The sequence below is a fragment of the Mesocricetus auratus genome, unplaced genomic scaffold (genome assembly GCF_017639785.1).
Source record: "Mesocricetus auratus isolate SY011 unplaced genomic scaffold, BCM_Maur_2.0 Super-Scaffold_100004, whole genome shotgun sequence".
NCBI lineage: Eukaryota > Metazoa > Chordata > Mammalia > Rodentia > Cricetidae > Mesocricetus > Mesocricetus auratus.
Window position 1 is genome coordinate 115,906,401 of NW_024429189.1, and position 26,893 is coordinate 115,933,293.

Below are 26,893 nucleotides of genomic sequence, written 5' to 3' on the forward strand. Positions count from 1 at the left end.
GAGGCAATTATTTATTACTTGATCAATCTTATGAGCATATTACTAACTCACATTAGAGAAGATTCCCTTTATGTTTATAAGAAAAGCATACCACATATTTAAAACTTCTAAGACAACCCTCGTTAGCACCTCACCATGCCAAATAACCAGATAAACACAGGAAATGACACTTGGGAGCTGAAAGCAACAGTCAAGAATCTTTTGCTTAAAAATTTTTTTAATTAAATTAAATATAAGTTCACCAAGGAGAATTTAGCTCTAAAAGCAAAACTCTCTTCTCAAACAAACTGAGAGTCAACTTACAGGCCCAGGTGATGCAGAGTTCTTAGAGTTTCATTCCTATTATCCAACTATTTATGTATGCTTGATGGAGGGGACATATCATAGCTATTAAAATTATTTACATGACTGTTCAATTTTCTTTCCTAAAAAGTTCCATAAATAGTACTGACAGTTGCTTAGCTGATGAAACTCAAGTTGCATTCACTGGTCTGACGCCCATCTTACCACAAATCTACTGTTGCTTTGTTACTACAAAGTCAGTCCCAAGGAGGTGACACAGATTAGGAAAGACAATTCTTCAAACTCCAGCCACTTCTCCAACTGAGCATGAGCAGTGTGGGGAGGTAAGGGGCCAGCCAATGGTTTTCATTTACCACAGCTACTGACTGTTTTTCAGTTCTTGTATCATTAGCTATTCAAACCACTTTTCTGTCAAATTATTTCAAACAATTCCAGAAACAAACAATTTTTTCAGCATTCTCACACCCAAGAAGAAAAGAAACAGGTGCCAACAGCAGAGGACACAAACAGGAGAGAAGGCCAAAATCAACTTACCTGGGATGAATCAAAACTGGGAGATGCCACTTGAGGCCCCTGGGTGCTCTGAGAGATACCTAGCTTAACTTCTAAGCAAATCAGATGGCTGTCTGGCCCTAAAGCAATACCCTTACCAAGGTAATTTCATACTGACACTGTTAAGCAATTAAAGCAGAAAAATAAAATAATTAAAATAGAGAAGAAACTCCCAGGCTACTTCATCAAAAGGAATAGCCAGAAGAAAGGTTTATTTTACAATATTTATTATCAAAATTAAGACCAGTGTATAAACATACTTGCCAAGAAATAAGCAGCTCTGAGCTTATTACATTGCACAAACATTACATCAACAGGTCACTACTCACATTTGTGGGTCTAAGGTAAGGAGTCAAGCCATAAAAAGGACATTTCTGAAGCACCCTGTACAGGTACAGACTGGCTGGGTCACTCAACTCCAGTGGGGGAGGTAGTCACAGAAAGAAACCCAATGAAATCCTCTTAGCCACTGAAATAGGAATCCTGAAAACCCTCTGGCATGAAAAGAGGCCAGACTACAGCATGGAGAGGTTGGTAGGACACTGTGGAGGAAGAGTCCACGTATTCTCACACATCACACATGGCCCCTGAGAACAAAGTTTCAGCTTGCATGATCCCAGCCAGCAACCTCGGCACATGTGCACCGGCACTTCCATGCCATCCCCAAAGGTATGACCCCACTTTAGAATGAAGACACTGAAGGTGGCAGACAGAGCCACTCGTGACAGAAAGGTCCCTGCATAGCTAATCCCCTATTCTAATCACCAAACCCTGAGCCCTCTGACAAGTGTATGAAATTTTTCAAGTCCTACAGACTTAGCATAATTTTTAAGAGAGATGGCTTTCTGTGAACTGTCTTCCCCAAAGCAGGCACCTCTTGCACACCTTCTCCGGGTTACAGCAGCGACTCCCACACTTCCAAGGACTAACAGGAGCACAGGGATAAAGCTATGTGCATCCACGGCTCCCTCCGGGCTATGGTGGCTGAGTGTGATGATTCCTGGCATGCACAGTGGGAACAGCTGCTGAGCGGGCTAAATAGACTGGAGGCTGAGTCTGCAGATGAAGGGAGATCTGAAGGAACCCAAGTACAGATGTCCATCATGTTCATGTGCTTCACTCACATAGGTGACCACGACTCCATCAGGATCATGCAGGCTTCTCCGGAAGGCACCACTGTCACTGACTTCTAGGACCAGGCTATACCGTGGCACAAACTTCATCACCGTCTCCTGACTGAACAGCTGGAAAGGAAATTATCAGGGAGGAGAGCTGACCTTCTGGCCACACAAGAATAGGAGGTCCCATAGGACAGGAGCAAAAATCATGTCCCCCACTCCCATGCAGATCAGACTAAGGTCAAGGCTGTACAGGGACAGCAATGGCTTAGCTAACCACAGAGGAATGTAAGGTAACATTCCAAGAAATCACCACACTGAAGTCAAGCTGAGAAGCATCTTTGCCCAGCTTAACCCCAAGTCCTCTAGTTGGGTTTAAAACACTCAAGGAGTGTAAGAAGCAAGTGATGGGTATTTTAAAAGTCCTTTCACAAAATCCCAGCACTCGGGAGGCAGAGGCAGACGGATCCCTGTGAGTTCGAGACCAGCCTGGTCTACAATAGTTCCAGGACCGCCTCCAAAGCCACAGAGAAACCCTGTCTCGAAAAACCAAAAAAAGAAAAAAAAAGGGCTGTGAAGTTTAAGTGGGCACAGCTACAAACAGATGCAGCCTTGTGGAGCTCATAAAAAGTTTAAGCTGAGAAATCCCATGGGGGAACATGATTTCTAGCACTAGAGAAAGACACTGGAAAGGAACAATCTGTGTAGAGTTTAGAACCAGGCCTGAGTCTCCTCAAACAGGAGCAATAGCTATAGCATGGATGTACTTGGAAGAACTGATTAAAAAGTGAACACATCTATGTATTGTGGCAAGCACCTATAACCCCAGCACTTGAGAGGCAGAGGCTGGTAGAAAATGAGTTCTAGTCAAATCTAGGCGGTTATATGGTAAAACCCTGTCTCAAAAACAAAGGAAATATATGCAAGATAAGGGGACACAGACATCTCATTGTAAGACAAGGAGGGTACAAAGACAAGTGGAACTAAGAAAACTAGAATAAAGCCCATAGGGTTAAGTTATACTACACGTAATCTGCATAAACTATGGCTTTTAAATTTAAATGAGTATGATAAATAAATGTAGGTGCAAGAATGTACTTGCATTTCCTAGCTTTGCCCCTGAGAAACCTATGAATAGTACTGACCAAAAGGATGAACACTTGGCACCCAGAAGCCCAAGCACTCCGCCAGAGAAATGGCCAATTCTAGAACAGGGAAAAATGCGATATGGGGGTATTTATTTCCTCAGAATTAAAACATTCCCTCCTGGAGAGGAGAGAGGGGTTCATAAGATCCAGGAAGTCAAATAAAGTCATGAGACTCACAAGGTATGGAGGAGGGCAGAAGAAGGCTAAAATAGCCACTGTGGACAGCAGCAGGACTAACAGGTAGGGGGTGGCCTCTGAAGTCATGAAGGTGAAGTGACAAAAATACTCAGAAGCAAGAAAAACAGAAGAGAGGAAATGGAGGCTCAAATGTGTCATCTTCGATTTTATTCTGTTTATTGGACTAGGGGAGTGCCTTTGTCAGCAAAGTGCTTACCACTCAAGCACCCAGGTACAAAGCCAGAAGTGGCCGTCCACACCCAATGCTGGGGACATGGAAATAAGCAGATCCCTGAGGCTCAAAGACTGGCCAGTCTTACCTACCTGATGAACCCCAGATGAGACCCTGTTTCATAAAATAAGGTAGACAGTTTCAGAGGACTGACCCCTATGGCTAACATCTAGCCTTCACACACATGCACACACCTAAGCATGAACACACACACGTGTGACAGGTACCAAATATTCTAAATAGAAATGATGTTTGAGAGTTAGGTATTCAGGCCAATGGAAACAGATCATTAGACTGCCTGCCATCTTTCTTTTTAGAATCAGTTTTCATAATTACCTTAAAAATCATTCTCTTAATAAAAGGCTTCGTAGATAAGAAATCCAACATGGAAAACCCAGGGTTAGCACGAATTGTCGCAGCAGCAACCCAGTACCCGCCAGAACTGCTGGGCCGGATATTGTCAGGAAATCCAGGCATGTTCTCCACAAACATATCTGCCCCTCCTTTCATCAGGCCAGACACATAGACTCTGAAAAACATGCCCAAGTAGGCAATGCAAAGTAGAAAAAAATTTAGGAAAAATTTTAAGAATGAACACCTGGCACCCAGAAGCCCAAGCACTCCCCCAGAGAAATGGCCAATTCTAGAACAGGGAAAAATGCAATATGGGGGTATTCATTTCCTCAGAATTAAAACATTTCCTCCTGGAGAGGAGAGAGGGGTTCATACGATCCAGGAAGTCAAATAAAGTCATGAGACTTACAAGGTATGGAGGGAAGAAGCAGACTGAAACAGCCACTGTAGACAGACAGCAGCAGGATTAACAGGTAGGGGGTAGCCTCTGATGTCAGGAACTGGTCTTAGTTCAAATATATGTATACACCATGCTATACATGTGCAAGCAGAGTGAGATGCTGGCACAAATCTTGATGTCCACAGAGGCAGGGAAACAGTCTGCAGGCTATGCAGACAGCATGAAGTCAAGACATACTCTGGACTGTGACCCTCACAAAGGCTGAGACATGAGGAAGGAACTTTCTCATCATTACACAGAGAAGGGGCCCAAAGCATTTCAGACATCCATTCACCTCATTTCTATCCTACCACAGGCCACGACAAGCTCTGGAGAAAAAGTGACAGCTCTGTTCACACCACACCACACACACACACACACACACACACACCTTCTTATCCTGGCCATGGTCGTCTCTGCCACCAGAACAAAGTCTTCCTCAGGAGATAGCTGAACTCCATTAGGGAACCACAACTGGTCCAACAAAACTCTCACTTCTTTTGTCACAGTATCATACTCCAACAGGCTGTGGAAGGCCCAACACAGCAGTCACAAAGGGGAAGAGCCCAAGATCTCCCGTGGGCTTGGGGAAAGGGAAAGGGACTCAGCCTCCCAGTAGAGTGACAAAAGCAATCTGTATGGACATGGTCCCAGGCTGGCTAGTAAGGACCCTCCCTGTCCCTACCAGATCCAGTATCCCCTTACAGACCAAAGAACCAGGTCAGCAGTGAGGGCCAGCACACCAGCTCTTAGAGCATGACCTGAAACCTAGGCCTGCTGTGGGCCCTCACCCACTCTGTCTAGAACCCCTTAGATAGACTTTTTTATTTGCTCTGAAGAAGGGAGATCACAGTGGCCATCACCTGACTCCAGAGCCACTAAGGTCTTGCTCCTAGACACTGACATACTGTACTAAGACCTTGCTAAGGCTTCCAGCAGAAACAAGGTCTGTTACCTGTCACGTGGCTAATCTACCAGTTGAAGGGAGGACCTAAAAGGGACACTTGCCGCCCATCATCAGTGCCCTCCATCACCAGGAACAGGTAGTCCCGTCTCTGCCACTTGCTGCTGGAATCTGTGAAATAAATCTTCCTCCCATCCCGAGTGACAGTGAGGTCATTCACAAAGGACATTTTCTTGCCCTCAATGGGAGTCTCAGAAGACAGCAGCAGTTTCACTGCACCTGAAGTCACACACAAGAAAAAAAGAAAGATTTGCTGTCATTTTAGGAACTTGTTTCTTGATAATTTCACAATGTTAATCAATCCAACTGATGTCAAGAGAAAAAATTAAAATGAGTTTTTCTATTCCCCAGTGAGAACAGTTAAAAGTCATAAGGTAAAAATCTTGGTTTTTTTAGACTAAACTTTACCAAAGGCAGAATTACAAAGTTGAAGAACACGTTTTTTTTTTTTTTCATTGAAATCAACAAACTTAAAAAAGAAAAAACTATTAAGAGCAATATGCAAAAAAAATCTAGCACTAATGTTAGCTGGAGAGGAAAAAAAAAATCAAAGATTTCATTCATCTGCTTTTATATTAAGTGGCAACAATAGTCTGCAGAGGCAGACACCCAGCTGTGAACCAAATTGAACTCCTGGAACCCAGTTGCAAAGAGGAATGATGACCAAAGGAATCAAGATCAGGCTGGCGAAACCCACAGAGGCAGCTGACCTAAACAAAGGGCAACACATGGACCCCAGACTGATAACTGAGGGGCCAGCATGGGACTGATCCAGACGCCCTCCCACCAAACCTGGGTGACAGAGAGGAGACCTTGGCAGTCTGTGGGACCTTGGAGAGTAGAGCAGTATTTCTTGCTGGCATACAGATGGACTCTGGGAACCCATACCACGTGGAGGGATGCTCTCTCAGCCTGGACACATGGGGAAGAACCTAGGCCCTTCCGGGGATGATGTGACAGACTCTGAAAATCCTTCATGGAAGCCCTTGCCCTCCCTGGGGAGCAGAGGGGGGATGGAGTGGGGATGAGGGGTTGGGAGGATTGGGGGTGGGGGAGGAGGAGAGGAAGAGGGAACGGAGAGTAACATGTGTAAAAAGTTAAATAAAAAAATATGAAAAAAAAAAACTAGCCAGGAATGAGGAACATATTACCATCCTAGGTAGGAGAGGCAGAGGCTGGAAGAGAGTTTGAACTCAGTAATTGGAAGCCAACTTGGGCAATACAATGAAACACCTCTATGCCACAAGCTCAAAACTCCAGTAACAGAAAGGACATATATGGGGTGTCAAGCTTCCTATATACACTTATTATTTAACACTGTGCAAGAATCCACAGGTAAGGTCCACTATTAATCTTCCCTACTACATGGAAAAACAGGAACAAAGAGGCTATGTAGCCTCCCCAGTCATAACCACCAGAAAGCAGAGGCCAGGCTGCAGCACCCATGGTCAAGCCCCATGCACAGATCCTATATGCTGTGTCCTCCATGGAGACAGCACACAGCACATATTATAATACCAGTTCTGGTAATATTTCCAGTCATGGGAGAGAAAGAAGGAACTGTCTAAGGGGGAAAAAAAAGATTCTCAGACAGGAGGATGAGGAGTAAATGTTTACAACACAACCCTTCTGAGAGCCAGTGGCTAAAACACAGATGCAGAGCAGGGCAGGGACCAAGGCAGGCTCAGAAAGGGAGCTCTCTGGTGGTCAACACAAGCATCTGTAGGCAATACTTGTGCTGTTATTTAATAAGAAAACACTGTAGTTGCCTGTAGACTACATTTAACAATCTTATTAAGTATGCTTTACATGTATACTGTTTGAAAGAGCTGAAAATATCAAAGAAACAAGTTGTCACATACGTTTCTGAGGATTTACTTCAAATAATCCCTTGTATGCATCAACCACAAAAAGAGTCCCATTGGGCCCTGCCCGGATGCCCAGAGGTCTCCCACAGGTAGGTTCATCATCTCGGGTTTCTAGGAAGATAAACAACAGGAATTGGTGGCCACTCCAAGATTCTACCTGTGCCCTCTTCAGTGTCCAAGTATCTCTTCCATACCTCCCTACACAGACACCATGCTGTACAGAGCAAAAAAACCACAGCGTTAGAAACAGACCTGCCCCTCCTCAGAGACTCAATGCAAGAAGCTCCTCATGGGTGCTTACTAATAGGTGCTACCACCGCATGTACTTACAGAATGAGTGAGCTATAAGGTGCTTACTGCAAGGGTTACTGCACCACAAGGGGTGCTCCCTGTCCAGTGCTCAATGCAGGTGCTGAGTGCAGGTGTTATATGTGGACTGGAAAGGGACTGAGAAGCAAATACAGAGTATGAGCGTGGGTGTCCATGGATGCAAAGCTTCCTGAAAAGGGACTCATTCAAATGTTGGACAGTACTTTTCAGAAGACCCTAAGTGATTTTTATTTTGATTTATTTATTTTTTATTTTTATTATTATTTATTATTATTTATTTATTTATTATTTATTTATTTATTATTATTTATTTATTTATTATTATTTATTATTATTTATTTTTATTTTTATTATTATTTATTTTTATTTTATTTATTTTTATTTTATTTATGTTTATGCTGCTTTTATTTTGAAACAAAAATGTACAATTTTTATAAAACGTCCCAGCTATCAAAAATGGTAACTGGGCTGTGAATCGTAGTGGTAGACACTTGCCTGGTAATCAGGAGGTCCTGAATTCTACCCAGAATACCACAAAATAAATAAAATTTATAGTAAGTTAATTAATTTAAAAAATGGTAAGAATCCTGTGGACCAATTTTTAAACAGTGCTTCCAAAGTCTAAATGATGCAAGGCTTCTCAGACCTGAGTAACACAACTGAAATCCCTGAGGAGCTACTAAAGAATCACATGTAAGCCCCAGTCACAAGGCCCCTGCCTGATATAAAGCAGCACCCGCACCCGCAGCAATTAACAGCTGAAGTGCCCACAGGGCAAGCAGAGACTGAATGGGAAGATGAGGGGATATAGCACCAGGAAATACTCATCAGGGACATGGCCAATGCCCAACCTGAAAGCTAGGACATCAGAGAGACTACCACGGGCTCTACTGGGCACTCCAAGGCCAAATGATCACCTAGTAATAAAAAAATGGAGGTGACACCACAGTGTGTCCAGTCTGCCAAATGATCAGCAGTTCTCCAACAGTGAAAGTGACATCTAGGGGAAAGGGACAACTTTCTGAGTGATGTGTTACCAACTTACTGCAAGGGCCTGAACCAAACCGGGCGATGGTCTCTATTTCCCCATTTTCAAGTTTTACAACTCTGCCATCTGCTGTGCCAGTAAACATCACATCTGTTTAAGAAAACAAAAAGGGAAAAGATCATTAAAGGATTGGCCAAAGAGCTATGACCACACTGTTTCTTTTACAAGGCAAGCAGTTTGGTTGCATTTTAACAGCCAGAAAGGAAACAGCAATTCTGAAGATGGAGAAATTATGTATGTGGGAAATATTTAAATCCTTAAAATTTAAAGTAACAAGCAAGGCAGTGGTGAAGCAATCCCAGCACTTTGGAGGCAGTGGCAGGATGATCTATCTCCGTGAGTCCAAGGCCAACCTGATCTACAGAGTGAGCAGAGTGAATTCCAAGACAGCCCATCCAGGGCTACACAGAGAAACCCTGTCTTGAAAAATCAAAGCAAAAAAAATTTTTAAATAACAAAACTATGGGGGCTCCCTCAAAGGATATAACTGTCCAAATCTGTCTAAAGTCTGCACATAGGCAATATGAATAGACCTATGTGTTTTAAAGAAACTGAATAAATAATTAACAATCTTGAAAGACAGAAAGCACCAGCCCCCAATCAGCTGGCTCACTGGTAAATTCTTCCTTAAGAAATTACAGTCAAATCTCTAAAGTTTGCTTTAGAAGGCTGAAGCTGGAAAAACACCTCTTAATTCATTCTATGAATTACAACTTCTGTATTGCCCTAATGAAGACATTAAGAGAAACTACAGACCAGTATCTCACAAACACAGTTGCAAGAGGCCACCTGAAAAGACTATATGATTCTAATGCTACATCTGGAAAGGGCAAACAATGCAGAAATTTAAAAGTCACTAGTAGATTAGAGTTAAAGAGGAAAGGAGAACAAAGGTGTATTTTATGAGAGTGAAATATCTTTTATGATAGCATTATAAAAGTGTCCAAATCCAGAGTTCACAATGCCTAGAGTAAACCATAATTAAAACAGACAATTGGAATACTAACCAACTGTGGTGGGAAATGGCAACAGTAGAACAGCTAAGCCTGTGTGAGCCTAACTAATACCCATTCTAATAAAATCTCTACTTTTTGTTCTATTACTGTAAGCCTAAAGCAGATCTTAAAATAGTTTGCTCTGCAAATGGGAGGGAGGAGTGGGGGGAGCGGGAAGAGAGGAGGGAGGGGGAACTGGGATTGGAATGTAAAAAAAATAAATTAATAAAAATTTTTAAAATAAAAAAAGTAGTTTGCTCTGGTCAAAAGCCCAAGACTGGGGAGCTATTCATAGGTCCCAGAGGGGAACCTACTGTCATTTTGCTAAATAGAAATGGTATCAAACTGCCTTCTAAATATATGTGTTTATACACATAAATTAGTGCTGCCCTCAGCCTTGGCCAGAGTTTCTCTCTGCAGTGGGTGATGGCTAATACAGACTCTTAGTCAAATTGCTGAGGATATGTGATTACTCAAAAGACATCCATATCACCCTCAGGAAACACCCCAGAAGAGGGGGACAGAAAGAACATAAAAGCCACAAGATAGGGAAGAATGTTGTGAGGTGCTTTCTTCTGCATGTGCCATGGCTACATTCATGAACTCAGAAGATACGGTTCCAGTACAAGACCGGGCCTGTCAACATTTCATCATGGACTAGGGAGGGACTCATGAGGAGATAACTGCAATTAGTGGCTGCTGAGGGAGGGGAGTGGTTTTCTTCAGGGATACAACCTCTGTTATGCTGCCTATGCTCTCTCTAGTAAATAACCCCCTACCCAAACTCTTTTTACAAGCAATCCTAGTTAAGCTCAGTGGCCCATTTTAAAAATAAATAATAAAAATACAAACAAAAGATGTGAGAATAGACAACTCATTGGGAAAACAAGGCATTCGGAGGGAGTGAAATCAGGAGAAAGGATGAGGGAGATGAAAAAATGACCTGTGTGTGTGTGTGTGTGTGTGTGTGTGTGTGTGTGTGTGTTTGCAGTTACTAATAATAACAAGTAAATATATAAAACTGAAACCATTTTGAATATCTGTGACAGAGAGTAAACAAAGCAGGTTTATAAATGTCGGGAGCCATGCAGCCTAGTCTTGATCACTTTATGAGTGCCTGTCTAATGGGTTTCCCTGAGGCAAGACCCGTGGTGATGGCTTCTCACTCTGCAGTGGACCTGGGGCAGCACAGGACACCGCTAGATCTGCACGACTGCGGGCTGTCTTCTCTTTCAGTATGTGGTTGATTCCTTTGGTGCTTTTAGTTTCACTTTGTCAGTCGCACATTAGACAGCTGTAATTTTCCTTGGAAATTCTGTTCTTTCTCGATTGTTTTCCCCTAAGATTTAGCAGGGAGCTAATGCTTCTCAAATTTCTTATCTGGAATTACTAACTGCAATCCCTAATCCTGGAAACTTTTCTGACTTACAATTGTTCTAAGGAAAAGGTAGATAACACCACCTTGTGGGGAAAGGGACTCTTACATAGAATGGTACTGACAGGAAATACTGGGTGCATATAAGGAAACAACACCTGGAACATTAACCATGTCTCACAGTTCTGGGAAGGAGATTAAGGCAATATATATGCAGAAAAGGGGGAAAGCCTCGGGGATACACATAATACCAACTGTTAAGATTAAGTTCTCTAGAGGCCAAGCATATAGAATCAATGGTAGGATCTGGAATGCTCCAAGAGGAAAAACTTCAGTGCCAAATGTGGGATGGATAGCTCCACCTTCTCCATACCCAGGAGCTTACACTGGTGGAAGAAGAATGGAATGGTGGGATGGGAAAGAATGCCTCATCTAAGTCTGCCCTTATGAGAGAATGAGACAAGATATAAGTGCTGCAAGAACAGAATGTGCCTGGCTCAATAGTAAGTAAGCCTGCAAGAATGCTCAACTCTATGTCTAGCAGGAGGCTATGTAGGGGGTGAGAAAGTGTATTTAAAATATAAACTTTGAGGTTAAATAACTCCCAAGGTTCATCTTGGATTCCTATTTGCAAACAATTCAAATTCGCTGTCTAGAAAGAATCTCTGCACTATTCCTGCTACAAAGGTTGATGTTAGTGAAATAACAATTGCTGAAAAACATTTTTTAAATGGATCACTTAAAAACAAAGTATGCTAATTGGTTGTTGCTCTCCTCTAGCACCTATCCTGAGGCAGTCAGCACCTGCCAGTCTCCCTAAGGTTACCCTCTAAACAAAGCTGCAGCAGCAGGCGTCTGGGTGCTAACTCCTAGCTCACATCAACGAGAATAGAAGCAGAGAGGCTCCCTTGGGTCCACACCAGAAATGGCACCCAGTACACACAGCTCCTCAATATGAAGAAAGGGAGAAGGTAGAACAGGTGCACTCACTTAGGCAGCAAAGAGCACCAAGCAACACCAAGTTCCAGTAGAACCCACAGTGTCTGGCTTGTCACTAGAACTGATGAAACTTACTAACAAATGCCAAGGCCTTTTAAGAGAAACTAAGCTCTACCATGATGTATTTACTCTATTGAAATAATGAAAACAAAATGCTTACCAGCAATATAACAAAGTAACAACTGCAGAGACTGGCAGCCTTTGGGCCTCTATGGAAAAAGTAGAGGCAAGACTAGTTTATTAAACACATGCAGCAATGGCCCTGGCCAGCTGAGAAACTACACAAAGATGCACAGTGCATAATGTCTATAAACACTGCCCAGGTAATGTAATAGATGCAGGGCTGCAGCATTTCAAAGCTGGTACTCAGAAATCCTCACACCAGTACAAGTTTGCTCATCTCATTAACTGTGTCCTTTCAATACTACGCTTAATTTCATCCTAAAAGACAAAAAACAAAAACCAAACCCTACTGTCTAGTTGCTAGAGTCAAATTCATTATCAGGCCCAATTCTTGTTTTCAGGAATCCCATCCTGAGATGCATGGGATCAGTGGAAACACTGAGAACCACTCCTCTTCGCTTCAAAGTAAAACCTATGCAAAACTAAGACAGTGAGCAAAGAACCAGGGTGCTATCAAGTAACATCTTCCTAGCTAAATAAATAGACTCAACGTCAGTGTCTGTGTGTGCCTTTTGCCTCCTCACAATACTGAGCACAAGAAAGTGTTCTGTGGAAATCCACTCAAACTCACCCCACATAACCCAGCATGATATACACCTTTAATCCTAGCACTCAGGAGGCAGAAGCAGACAGATCTCTGAGTTAGAGACCAGCCTTGTCTACAGAATGAGTTCCAGGACAGTCAGGGCTACTTAGAGACACCATGTCTTGAAAAACAAAACAAACAAATAAAACATAAAAAATGTCATGCAAACCAGGCATCAAGAAGATGCTCCCTTGAGATGTTTACAGCTGAGAAACAAGCCCAGGGCTCCCCTTCCTGCAACCTGTGTGCCACTGCAGCTGCTCCCACAGAACCCATCCACCCTGAGCAATAGCAGCCTGGAAATCAGCCAAGTGCATTCCACAGATCCCTGTTTACTTACCCCCGATATTTACCAGGGACTCTGGCCCACTAAGCTGGTTTTCAAATAGCCTTTCTGCTTGTCGCAACTTTGTATTTGGTTGCAGAACGCCAAACATGAAAGGGGGTTCTTTGAAGCTGTAACACAATACAATTGCAAGGATTTGTGTATAAAAATATCCATGAAGGAAAACATTTCCTGAGGACTGGTGGCATGTCTCTCTCCCTGTTCTGACACACAGAATACATTACTAAAATACTCTTGAATGCCAGAAAAATAAAGGTTAAGGTGGAAATTTAAAGGATATCAGCGGAAATAATTATGAAAATACAAATATTGCATGTCCCCATACCGCAGGGCCTCAGGACAGTTACTTAGGCCTCCTCACACCTTCTGATACAGACAGCCCTGTAGCTAGTACTGTCTGTCTGGCACGGGGAGAGCTCTGTCCACCTTTCACAGCTGACCACTTTCTTGCTTCATGTGTAAGGGAAGGGAGGCTGCCAGTCATGGAACAACATCCAGTGCTCATGACCTCCCACAGGTACATTCTGCTGAGTCCGAGACTATCTTCCCCTCCCAGAGTAACTCCAGCAACTTTCCTCCAAATCCATTCCCATCCACAAGCAAAAGTGCCATAGCTCCCAGCTACTGCTAAGGCCACTTTTAAAGAGACATGACTGGACCTTCCTCCCAGATCCTCTGCTGTCACTCTGCCCTGGCCAGTATCTTCTCCCCTCTGATCCCTCGTCCCTACAGTATATTCTCAATCACAGCATTTGTCTGTTGATCCTTACAATTGCACCATCTCACTCAGAACCAGAGTCCTTGGAGTGACTTCTTATGCTGCCCGGTCTGGCCCTGTCACCCGTTACCGTGCTGTTTCCTCTGTTCCCCATAACCGCCCCCCCCCCTGTTGTTAGGTCTTGAGCACCAGGCATCTTGTTCCTTAACCCTAACTCTCTCAGAAACACCTCTTTTTTCCTCGGTGAAGCCTACTCTTGGAACCCAATTGAAAATCTGTCACCTCCCTGGGCCTGGCCCCAGCCCCATACTTGCTCTACTCTGTCTCGTGTACTTTTGGATTTGCTTTTCTGGTGTGTTTGACTCTCTAGTCCCACCAGAGGGATGTTATGTGGACCAGGGATTCCTTCCTGCTTCCTCCTGCTACATCTCAAGAACCTGGTAGGAAGGGAATTCCCAATGCACACTAAGGCGGAGGAAGAGGAGTACTTCCATCCTCCATGAAACCCCGTCATCAGAGAGGCTGTTTCCTGGCCTACTCACCAGTGGAGGAGAGGCAAGGGGACTAAGGGTGGCTGAGAATGCGGGAATAAAACGCTCTCTATTCTGCCTACTCTCAGTTCACAACAATGTACTTTACTCTCTGTTGCCACTCCTGAGTCAGGACCACACCCAGATTAAACTGTCTTTCCTCCCTCTGCTCGGCTCTCAACCACGGCTTTCTACTAGCCACAAAGGCAAACCCTTTCAGCTTAACTAGGAAGTTTCAGTTCCAAAGGAGGAGGCAGGAAATAGTCTGCCTGCTTTGGCCAAGGAGTTCAGTCCTCACCCTGATAGGTCCCAATCACCAAGCTGAGCTTGCAAAACAAACCATGCTTGAGCATAAAGCCAAGAATAGAGACGCTCAACCCTCCCCACCTTGGCTTAAGTCCTTCCACTCAGGAAGTTCTCAAGAAGCATTTGTGTGCTTATCCCTGCCCACAGGCAGCCTGAGGACAATCTTAGTTGAGAAATAACAAGAAAGTTGAAAGTCAGGCACAGTAGCTCGTGCCTATCGTCCCAGCACTCAGAGGGCTACAGCTGGAAGACTGCCATAAGCTTGAGGCCAACCTGGGCTACAAAGGGAGACCTTGCCTCAAAGAGTTGGGGAACATGGACAGGAACAGGCAGACTTGGATGCAAAAGGGCAAAGTGCAGGCAAGCAAGGTCCCCATGGCAATAGTTTGTAGTAGAAGGACAGTCACCAGGAAGTCCAAATCAGACAATGTCCTAGGGCCTCACCTCCAGGCCACAAGCGCCCATTAACGTTAAAGCCAGTGACACGAGTTTACCCTTGCTAAGTCTGTGGCTGTACTGTTTATGTGCAGTTTTTTTTATCTTTTGTCATTGCTGTTCTAGTTTTTCAGCCAGGGTCAGGTTTGCTCTTTCCTCTGAGATCAAGCTTACTAAACCCCTTCGTTGGCTCTGAGTGTGTGCTGAGTGTGTCTCACACCAATGTCCACATCCAGGACACAGTGCTGTGGCATGCCACCTTAGTAGCTCTTTCCTCCGTAATTACATCTCACAAAGCCTGGGAAAGCAGCTGCAATTGTACTCAGAGAGGAACAAAAGGTCTGTTTTCCACGGAAGGACATGGGCATTTCTGGGCATTATAAAAATATACTTAGCTGCATCTTACCACTTCTTGACTTATCGGGCTCCCCTACAGCAGCCAGTGCTCACTTTGCACAGCTTCAAATCCCCACTGAGCTGTTTTTCCATTTGCCATGGCCACACACCCCGTTTCAGCTAAGTTTCATCACCATTTTTCCACACACAAACTGGCCTTCCCTGAGATCAAAGGGAAACTCATGTCTTCACCTGCTGTGTGCTGTTCCCCTTGGCAAGGCTGGATCTAACCTACTTCTGATTACCAGCTATGCACACTGTTCATTTCCCTGTCTTATTCAAAGAGGCCTAAGTCAGTTCTTCTGGGAATAGACTGAGACAGTTTTCTACATGTTAAGAAGGGCCTCTGAAAAACAAAGAGCCTATGGCCGGGCGGTGGTGGCGCATGTATTTAGTCCCAGCACTCAGGAGGCAGAGGTAGGCAGATCTTTGTGAGTTTGAGGTCAGTCTTGTCTACAGAGCTAGTTCTAGTTCCAGGACAGCTAGGGTTGTTACAGAGAGACCCTGCCTCAAAAAAAAAAAAAAATGAGGAGGAGGGGGAAGGGAGGAGAAGAAGGAAGAAGAGGAGGAGGAGGAAGAGAAAAAGGGGAGGAGGAGCCTCTAAGAAGACTACCAGATATCCTCAGGCCTGAGGCTCAGGAAGTGTGAAAGAGAACCCACTGACATATGAATAATTAGAACCAACCCCTCAAGCTGACTAGGCCAGCATTCCTTCTGGACAGTAAGATGCAAGCTAATCCCATACCTACAGCACTATACAGATTTATTTGTAGTCAGTGATTATTTGGGTTTTGGTTTTTACAGTGTTGGGGATCAAACTGAGGGTCTTTGCACTTGCTAGGCAAGTACTCTATCCATATCTCCCAGACTGTTTAGTTACTAAAGTTTAGTAATTCTAAAAACAAACAAGGTGACTCTTGCCCACATCTCCATTTAGGATCAGAACTGTGTCCTCCCTCATCTCTGAAATCTGCTGGACACCTACTTAGCTGCTGAACATGTTCTTAGTTAATTGAATCTAATATAAAATCTGAATTTTTACACATAAAACAGCAGCACATTTTTCAGTTGTATATGTTATCTTTGCTCCATAGTCAGACAAAGTTCTTGTGTGAAATCCTTAAAGCTTTACATGACGTAAGTTCTAACTCATCTGAAATAAACTTCAGATGGGTGCACTCCCACTAGTGTCTCCAAGGGGAACCAGGGATCTTCAAAGGCTTTTGGCATGATGTTGGGTTAATACTATTTTAAGGTGTGTGACTTTTGTTTATGTTGTATTTATTTAACTCTGTGAAGTTGTGTTATTGTGCCTGTCTAAAACACCTGGTGATCTAATAAAAAGCTCAACAGCCAATAGCGAGACAGGAGAAATAGGCAGGGCTGGCAGGCAGAAAGGATAAATATGAGAAATCTAGGAGAACAGGGATCTGGGAACGAAAGAGGAAGAAGGACTTCAGGGGCCAGCCACCCAGTTACATAGCCAGACATAGAGTAAGAAGAAAAGGTATGCAGGAATAGAGAAAGATAAACCCTGAGGCCAAAGATAGATGGGATAATTTAAGAAAAGCTGGCAAGAAACAAGCCAAGCTACGGCTGGGCATTCAGAGCTAAGGATAAGCTTCCATGTGCAATTTATTTGGGAGCTGGGCGGTGGGTCCCTCAAAAGGCCAAAGAGTAAAAAGAGTAAAACTTCACACTACAGTATCATAACTTGGAGTTTCACCATTGCAGAATCTGTGTGAGTTCCTTATGTGAATTTGTCAAACTTTCTCAACCAACTAGAAGAGCTAGGATTTCTTTTGATTTCTAAAGGTGGGAGATACAAAACGATTACAAAATTAGAGACTAAGGAGTTGAAAGAGTCCAGCTTCTTCACAAAAATCTCAACCTCCTTCCCTTACTTTCCAGGCCAAACCACACAACCCTTCTCCAACCAGCCCAAGATCAATATCAACAAACACCAATAAAAGTCTGACTCTGTCCTGTTGTGATTACAAACATGACTAGATATTAAGAGGTTTTCAAGTTACAATAGACTAATTCCTCACAGACCTCCACTGGTGAATTATAACTTGGCAAAAACAGATTATAATTAATTACAGATCTTAAAAGTTAATTATTTACAAAAGTTACATAAGGTGATTTAAGTCACTGAGTGTGCTTCTTCTACTTCAAATTTTAAACTAAGGTCAGTTATTTCTAATGCTTAAGCTTCTTTTATTCTGATTTTTATAGCTGCTTTCTGTCACAATAGAAGGGAAAATTTCACACGTACTGAGTTAGATCTAATTCAACATGAAACTCAAATGCTAAAGAAATAGAGCTCTCTTATTCGTAACCAAGTTCCAAATTACACTGATTCTATCGCACACCCTCACTTGGTGGGGGCACCCTTCCCAAGACTGCTGTGCACTTACCTGAGAATCTGAGGATCTATGGGGGACTCCAACAGCATCATGGCTCCAAGCAGGGGAATGACAAGGGAAACAGCCAGCATCAAGAATGTCATTCGGAAAACTCTGCCACTGAAGGAGCTGCCAGAAATAAAGCACAGTGGAAATCAGCACACACACAGTGACAAACCTGTCTGCTCTGGAGGCTACCCTGAAGCACAGCCTCTCGCCAGTTTCTCTGCTCACCAGATCTCCCCATTGCAACGTCACTGGCTTTGTGATTCATGGTTAAGCTTGAGCAGTTTGTCAATCTTGGCAGACATGACTATTTCTTTGTGTAAAATCTTGCAGCTGTGTGAAATACTCTGGTCAGTTATACTCCAGATATTCTTTCTTCTAACAGAATTTCAAAGGAAAAACTCAAAATACTGATGAATACAAAATGTAATGGGAGAGCCAGGCACAACTCACAAACCCTAACCCCAGCACTTATAAGTCTGACGAAGGAGGATTGTAAGTTCAAGCCCAGCCAGGACTAAATTCCAAGATTCTGACTCAAAAGATAGGAGAAAAAAACTTGCAATGATGTGATGGACATATTCACATCCGGGGGGGGCCTAATTTAGATTTTCATAAAGGAGTCCTGCCAACTCTCTGAGGCCCTAATTTCTCAAATATTTTACACCTCCCCATTTTTAGGACTCAAAAGAAATTCTTGCTCTTCCTTTGGTGGAATTTTGGTGATGTTCCTCAGAAATTCACATATTCTGCAGTTAAAATTCCAAAAAGCTTTACCAGTCTAAGAGGTACCTTTGGAATTTGGGTAGCTTTCAGACAAATGACAGGAATAACTAGAACTCCTCACACACATTATTATATTTATCTGGTTTATTAAAAGTGACAATCTTTAGCCTCTTGCTACATAAACCTCACAGAATCACTATCTGCTTATAAAAATCACATTGAAATTTTACTAAACACTTGACATCAAGATTAACTTAAGAGGGGTGGCAATATAATGGATAAAGGTTCTTGCTGCCAAGGCTGATAATGTTGAGTTCAATCCCCAGAACCCGCATGGCAAAAACAGAGAGAGACCTACATGCACACTGTGGCATGGATGCATTTACACACACACACACACACACACACACAAATTTTTAAAAACTAAAATCATGACCTTATAAGAAAGTTTCTATCTGTAAAATTTTGTAGACGTAAAGAAAAAAATGAGAAGTCATATCTAACAGAACAGATTTGAAGAAGGGGTTGGGGACAGGTTTTGGTCCTGACAGGCAATGCCCACTGCCAAAACTGAAGAACATCAGCAGAGCACAAAGGACTCGAGGCTTGCTCTCACCATTAGCAATTAGCAGAGAGTGGAAGATGTCTGGACCCAGAGCCCTCAGGGTTTCAAAAAAACTGTAAAAGCACATGGTGCTATGTTTCTTTAATGCAACCATACATGTGACTTTTAGCAACTAGTCTCCCTCCATGACCTGCAATTGGGGCAACTTTAACCCAAAATCCTTCATTCTACTATTTCTTGTTAGCAGCTGCCACTTATCCAACAATCTCTTGGTTCTGGGGTGTCAGCTTGCAGCCACCGTGTTAGTCCTTTTCCACCATTATTAGCCCCTGCAGGGCTTGGAGGACTAGACAGGCCACACTCGTGAAGTCCCTTCTGATGTGGCTGGCCTGATGCTATTTCTCTTAAGTTCTCCGTAGATCTTGGTCACAGAGCCAACTCCATCACCAGCCCAGAGTTACAGGTGCTGAACTGTGGAAGCAGTTTGTATGTAAAACCAGTTCTCAGAGAATGATCTTTCTGTTTGGTCAGAGAGCCTGTGGCCACTCATTCAGGGACTTTCAGTTACCTCTTTCATGGTAACACCAGGCCCCATGGAGCCTTTGTGCTGCCCACCAGGGAAAAGGGAGAACTTCTATTACTTGGCATATGGTCTTTCAGGTTCATTTATATATTCATGATATACAATATCAGTATTGGCTTTCACTAGTATAAGCCACCTCCCAGAGAAAGAGAGAGAGAGAGAGAGAAAGAGAGAGGGAGAGAGGGAGAGACGGAGAGAGGGGGAGAGAGGGAGAGAGGGAGAGGGGGGGGGGAGAGAGGGAGAGGGAGGGAGGGAGAGAGAGAGAGAGAGAGAGAACACCAAATACATTTCTCTACTCATCCCTATGGACATCGTATGTGAATAGGGAAATGGTTTCTTTCACATAGTGTAACTATGATTACTTATTGGCTAAAAGGTGTCTTAATGAGATGATGAAAGTAACTGACCAACACTGCAAAAACTGTAAATCCACTGAGCTTCACACATTAAAATGGTAACTTGTATGTTACATGAATTACATCTCTACCAAAAAAAAAAAGAGATCTAAATTTATATAGTGGCAAATTATTGCAAAACTCCATCACTTTACAAAACAAATAACACTAAATTGAAGATATTTAAGTAAATTCTGTGGTTTGTTCCCACTAAAGGAAAAGAAACTAGAAGTTGGTGACACTGTACAACAGTGATTTTCTTGAAGTGGCCTAAAGCTTTTTACCACAATAGAAATAGAGAGGTATGTATCTATTCAAAAAAGCAGGGTTACTTACAAGTACCAATGATAGAAAAATGGTTGTTTAAAAACAAGAGAGACAAACATATTCAAAGTACCCAAGGAACATTATTCATTCCAACCAGGATATTCTTTTTATTGTTGTTTTGGTTTTGGGGGGGGTTGGGAGTTTTGATGTTGTTTTGTTTTGTTTTGTTTCTTGAGACAGAGTTTCTCTATGTGGCTTTGGAGCCTGTCCTGGAACTCATTCTGTAGACCAGGCTGGCCTGGAACTCACAGAGATCCGCCGGCATCCACCTGGGATTAAAGGTGTGCACCACCACCCTCTGGCCCCAACCAGGATATTCTTGTCCTTTACAGGACAATAATACAATCCTCTACTTCATCTGAACCAGCAGAGGAACACTATAATCCCAGACCTGTGGTTGTCGGTTATCATTAACCAAAGTAAGCAAGACAATTCAACCAAAGTACAGCTTTCTTTTTTTTCATTGCCTAACAAAACAAATTCTCCTAATTTGTGTCAGACTTAGCAAACTCTCCTTTACCGCACTGCTCCTTACATGGGAAGAAGGGTGATAGAAATGGTACCCAGAGCCATGCACATGCTAAGTATGCACTGTCCCATTAAGGTCATTTCCAGCCCTTATATTTCAAAACTTAGTGATCTTATTCAGAGTATGTGATATTCCACTTGGGTCACTGCCCCTTCACATGATGGTAAAAGGTTCAATTGTGTCCAAAGTAAGTTCAGCCAGGACTCAACACAAATGTTTATAGCTGGAAAGGCAATCGTCCAGAGATGACATGCAATGGGTGTCCCACATCTCCCATCTTGTCGGGATCTGGGCAAGCACCTTCTATTATTTTCTTTCTGTGGTCCTGACGATGGAATTCAGGGCCTCTTACATGTCAGGCCAACACTCTTAGCACTGAGTGACACCACTGGCCCCTTGACAAGACTTGTTGGAATCTAGTACTACTAGTAGTATCTTACAGTTAATAGGATCAAAGCTGGAAAAGAATTTAGAAGCCCCCTGTTGGGTACTCCCAACTGAACCTCCTCCATCAAGACAATGTTCACAGTTTTGTTGGTTTGGTTTTGTTTGGTTTGGGTCTGGGTTTTTATTTTGTTGTTTGTTGAGACAGGGTTTCTCTATTATACAGCTCTGGCTGTCCTGGAACACACCAGATAGACCAGGCTAGCCTCACATGCACAGAAATTTACCTGCCTCTACCTCCAGAGTACACCTGGCATATTCACAGCTTTAAACAACACCTGGAGATTCTGGTCTATGGATCCAGAGTGGGCCTGGAAACCCAGTTTTCTATCAGTTGTTTCTGATGAACAGCTGGACACCATTAATCTTACCCAGTTTCCTCCTGGACTTCATTATCCAGCTAGTAATTGTGCTGGTCAAGTTTTATGAAATCTCTGTGCACACTGTCCAGTGGAATCTCCCATGATGGTGAAAATAAAGTAGGCACTAACTAGGCTTAGCTACTAAGCATGTGAGATGACAGGGCTTGTCACATAAATGGGACAAACTGCTCTTGTACTCTTATTCTGCACACACTTATTTCAGCCTGAAATCAACTTTTTGACCCGCCCTCCTCACACTGACCCTGGGAATTCCCAGTCTACTTCAAGCCCTCCATGTTTTCTCTATGTTGGCCTTCCTCACACTGTGCACCTACATAAGTTTAGCTTAAAGAAAGAACTACACCTTAACCTCTGTTTTCACTTACAGAACACCACACACTCCCTGTCTAAACTCAAATAATCAGGACAGCTAGCAATTTATTTTCCAGGTGCAGCCTGAACAACCTACTTGTTTGTCCAAATCTCTTAAGAAGAGCCTAGAGCAATGCTTGCTCCCTTGAGGACATGGGCATCCTGAATCGCCTGCAGTCTCTATGGGAAAGGGTATAGTCACAGTGATGCAACCTGTTTTGACAACTTACGAAATCCTCTGCCATTTCACCAGTCAAATTTGAAAGGTACTCTCCAACTCTCCCTGTATTTGCACACCAGGACACATGGCCTTGAATCAGATTAAAAGACACCAAGAATGAACCGTGAACTCTGTAGAAAAAAATCTATAGTCTCCAAACCCATGAGGTACAAGCAACCTTGGGTGCCAAGGAAGCAGCACAAGAGCCAAACAGCAATAAGTTTCATCTTTCAAAGTGATGAAACCACAAATTTGCTCACTTTTCACATTCCGGCCTCCTAGAATTATTTTTTATTCTGAAAAAAGAAATTAATGTCTTAATTGAGTAATTAAAGAAAAGTAAGTTAACAGACCCATTTGAAGACACAGGCAGTGCTGAGATGAAAACACTGTAATACCAGTTCTCTTCTTTGCCTTAAACTGGAAAATGGGAATTAGACCTGACTGATACTTTTACTCCGAAAACCTTCCAAAGCTTACTGAAACACTGTTGTCAAATCCTCAATGTATCCTTCACTTCTAAATAGTTACAAGCATTAAAAGCTAAAACCTTCTCTTCCTGGACAGAAGGGTGTTTCAAAAGATAGTTCATAGTGTAAGGATTACTCTTTCAATAAAGTTCCTAAAGCTTTTGGCAAACCAATGTCCAACAGTAACTCTAAACGGCAATGACATGCTAAATGCCCCACTCATCTGTGTCCCACACTGAATAAAAGGATTGAACAGTTAAATTCCGCCTTGCAGTTCATTCAGACATCCAGAAGCTCTAATGCCAGAGCTTACTTTCAAAGCATGGTTCTGAAAGACGCTTCCCAATCACGGTCCAGCTGCCAGTTCCACCCTTCATTTACTTTCATCTCATTTTTTCAGTCTGTAACTTCATTCAAACCACCTAACTCACAGCCACCTCCATAACCTCTCCAGTCAAACAGTGAATGCTGCTTTTTCTGCAAGTCGGGAAACTTTCCAAAGTACTTCAAAGAGCCCTTCCACTATTAAAACCTGTTTTCCTTCTGTTCTGAAAACCCAATAATCCACCACTCCATTCTGAGGTGTGTCTAACACTCTAACATTGCAATCCCCCATTGTCATCTACAAAATTCACACTCAACCCTGTAATAAAAAAAAAGGAAAGAAATCTCAATGTCTTTAGGCATTCACAATTTTGTGTTAGGCTTGCAAGTTTTAGCAAGTATACTCTAACTTTTTGTTTGCTTCTACTTTCTTCAGATTCCTTGCTTTCTTTATTTCCTGCACTGAAGATCAAACACAGGACCTTAGGAAGGTGTACTAGGTAAGTGTCCTATCTCTGAGCTCACAACTTTCAGATTTCTTTACTTCACAAAACTTTCCTGTTCGCATTCAACCCTAGACCCTTATGGTAATCAAGAAGATAAATGGACAAACTACTAGAAATTACTGCAAAAAATAAATGAATAAAAGTGCTGATGAAAAAGACAAATAGGAATGTTATTATAGTAAGTGTGGAGAGAAAGGTGGGTGACAAGAACTCACTTTAGAAGCAACCATTACAGATCACTAAAGAAAGATAGAAGACAGTAAGAAACATTTACAAACAGCAAAATCAAAACCGTGTGAGCACAAATGTAAGACACTGGAAAAGATCAGGTGGAAAGAGACAATTTTGGAACTAATTTGTAGTCATTAAGGAAGTAATCCCCACAGAGAACCAAAAGCAGAATTAAAATTTTTTTAAAAGGTAATTAAAAATGTGCCTTTGCCCGGGGATCAGAAGTGTCACAGCGGCTGTTCTAAATGTTGGGCCCATCTACCAAGGGCCCCCAGTACAGGGTGCCCAGGCTTCAAAGCACTGCCCTGAGTAGGGCTCTGCTGCTCCATCCTTTTTCCTAGTTCTCCTGGTGTCTACCAGTAGACTTGGCCACTTCTCGCCTGTCCATCCTAAAGACTCGCCAGCCGTTAGTAATTACTTCGCAATATCCACAACAAGCAGGGTGAGCAATCTGTTCAAATCTACCCACATTTAGCAAGAGGAGTCCTAGGAAAAGGGACCTCGAGGCAACCTAAAATCGCTCGTCTCCCTAGTCAAGACCCATACTAGCACTTTCTGCGGTTTCACAAACTCCTTTCCAAAGCCAAAGCATGTTTTGTGTTCATCTTATTATCACAGTCAATAAAGCTCACCACCAGAAGCAAAAAGTATGTACCACACTCCTCATCACACTGCTGGTGACCTACTAAATACTTCCAATATTTCTAGCACATAAGTTAATTCCACAACTTGGAGGCTGATCTAGAAATTCAAAATATAAAACACATCAGAAAACTGAAAAGTGAATTTTAAATGTCTTATATTGGGATGCTTCAGCTTTTAGCTAATAAGAACACTCTTAAATACTGTAAGACTGGGGCCAAAAAGGGGAGATTTACTACCATCCCTATCAGAAAAGCTGCTAACAATGTCACGCCGGTTCTCTATTCCGAGATGAGGACTACAGACTGCACCTACAGTAGGTACAGACGAGGATCTTCGCAGGATAGAGACCCTGCATCTTTTCTGACTCCCCTTCAAGAAAAGTGAAAACGGGAACGCGAAAAGTGTCAGGTTGAGCAATGGCCAGGCGGCTGTCCCAGGAGTAACAGGATCCAGCAAGGTCAAGTCGGGAAGATGCCAAAAGGCGATGACTGCAGCTCCTGGGGTGCGAGGAGGGACAGGGAGGCCCGCAGCAATGCGAGCGCGGACAGCCCAGGTGCGCGCGAGGCCTCGCCCCGCAGATGCGTCCTTTAGGTCAAGGTGGGGTTAATGACGAGGGTTCTCGTCCACGGAGAGGATGGTCCCGGTCCAGGTTCGGCCTACCTGCCCTCCTTGACCTCCGGGGCCTGGCCATCGTCCGTGACGACCTGCGGCCGCAGGGGCCGGCGCTGCCGCAGCCCATCTGCCTCGCTCATCTTGCGGCCACACCACTGACTCCACTGGCTCCACCGCCTCGGCGGGAACTGAGCAGCGCGGGTTCCAGAACCGCCCCCCAACCCGGCGCGCGGAAATGACGTAGCGCCTAGCGACTGAGGTGCATGCCTGCCCCGCCCCTTTCGGGAGATTGGCACAGCAGTGTGACACTACCCCTAGCCTTGGCGAACCGCGCTCTGGGGAGTGGTGAAGGGGTCGGTCCTCCTTCATCCCAAATCTGGATGTTGAGGCCGTAGCCGGGGTCTCCCTCACGTCTGTGAGCTGGCCTTGATGTCTGCAGTAACACGCGTGAAAAGAGAGGATGCCACTGATTCTTAACCAACTGTGTGAAAAATTACGCGTTCATCCCCTTGGAGTGCAACAATCCCCACCTGAAAATCACTCTTTTCTGAAACGATTTCCGGAAAGATTCAAATGTTTCCTTTTGGTTAAGGTCAGATGTTGACTACTAGATCTTCAAGTGGTTACACAACAGACATTTGATAAAAAATTTCTAAAGGGAGTTATCTTTAAGACAGGACCACGTAGAAAAGACCTCTAATAACAAAACTTCAGGAATCACGAAGCAAGCAGCAGGTGGTGCGTCCACAGTATTACAGCCAGCCAAACATACTCCAGGAGTTGAGGTGAGCAGACCACAGATAAAGAGCTAATGGGAGCCACGACTTCAATAAATTTAAATTGTAATACAGTGGTGGCTTTAAAAAAACTTGACCTTGTGGAAGCATTTGACCAGTGAAGGAATGGGATATGAGGGTAGGATTGGGAGGAAAAGGCAAGGAGGAGAAACATTCAGGCAGAAGAAAACAAGTCCTGTCACTTACTGCACTGGGAATGATCTCTAGGATACACATGTTCAAAGTGCAGCCACTAAAAATTTCTTGCTACACTTTGGAGGATTTACGAAAGCATACATGCCATTACCTTCAACACAAGATGGCGCTAGATTGCCACCTTAATGTTTTATTTTTCTTCTCGCGTGAGGAAGTGGCTATTTCTTACACTTACTCAATTCTGTAGGAATCCCGGGTTATATAATTCTGGCCTTGACGCCACTATATTTGATTCCATTGTTGAAGGCAGACAGTATCATGGGTAATTTTAACAGATGTTGTGTGGTCTGGCACCTTCCTGCTTGCCTGGATAGCTTGCCGTTTCTAATTCCATGTCTCTGACCTTGACATATTATTCTTATTTCCTGATGATACACTTTTCTTTCACCGCCACCTAAACCTTTTTTATCATCCAGAATCCACTTCAAGTATCATTGCTGAAAAATCTCTTCTTCGACCCCCAGAGTATCTTTCTCTCTGGGAAGCTCTTTGAACATTCCTGAACTGTCACCAGAAGCCTATTACATCAACTATGTGTATCCCGTGCCCAGTGTGAAATGAAAGCACATGGACCAAAGCAACCAGAAACTTGCACACGAAAAATAATAAAAGAATTGAATACACTGAACTTGCTAATAAAGGAATTCACCAGAGGACCCATGAGCCCCTCAAAAGAGGGCAGTTATGGAAGGCTGCTCATGCAATTTGGGGCTAAAGCTATGTATGGTCTTGAAAGGGATTGGTTAGGATATGTAAACTAGAAGGGCATCTGAA

General features: G+C 43.3%; 1 protein-coding gene across 2 annotated transcripts; it reads right to left on the reverse strand.

Moving 5' to 3' along the window:
• Positions 1–1,065: 1,065 nt before the first annotated feature.
• LOC101833754 (adipocyte plasma membrane associated protein) lies at positions 1,066–25,354 on the reverse strand. Of its 2 annotated transcripts, none has more exons than XM_005072551.4 (9): positions 25,176–25,354; positions 17,823–17,939; positions 13,012–13,127; positions 8,531–8,623; positions 7,150–7,266; positions 5,332–5,506; positions 4,715–4,849; positions 3,867–4,059; positions 1,066–2,099 (listed from the first exon to the last, which is right to left on the reverse strand). In XM_005072551.4, the coding sequence occupies exons 1-9, from the start codon at positions 25,265–25,267 to the stop codon at positions 1,890–1,892; spliced, it is 1,248 nt and encodes a 415-aa protein (XP_005072608.1). In that variant the 5' UTR covers positions 25,268–25,354; the 3' UTR covers positions 1,066–1,889. The 2 variants fall into 2 exon arrangements, with proteins under 2 accessions (XP_005072608.1, XP_040602396.1); XM_040746462.1 differs by lacking the exon at positions 25,176–25,354 and adding an exon at positions 24,828–25,093.
• Between the last annotated feature and the right edge of the window lie 1,539 nt (positions 25,355–26,893).

What these genes read in the sequence shown, in the direction of transcription:
- LOC101833754 (XM_005072551.4), bottom strand. Translation starts at nt 25,267, where the DNA reads ATGAGCGAGGCAGATGGGCTGCGGCAGCGCCGGCCCCTGCGGCCGCAG. An exon ending in GAGGGCACTGATGATGGGCG is followed by an intron (nt 4,850 to 5,331) that starts GCAAGTGTCCCT and finishes GGCCTTCCACAG; the next exon opens with CCTGTTGGAGTATGATACTG. An exon ending in ACCATGGCCAGGATAAGAAG is followed by an intron (nt 4,060 to 4,714) that starts GTGTGTGTGTGT and finishes CATGTTTTTCAG; the next exon opens with AGTCTATGTGTCTGGCCTGA.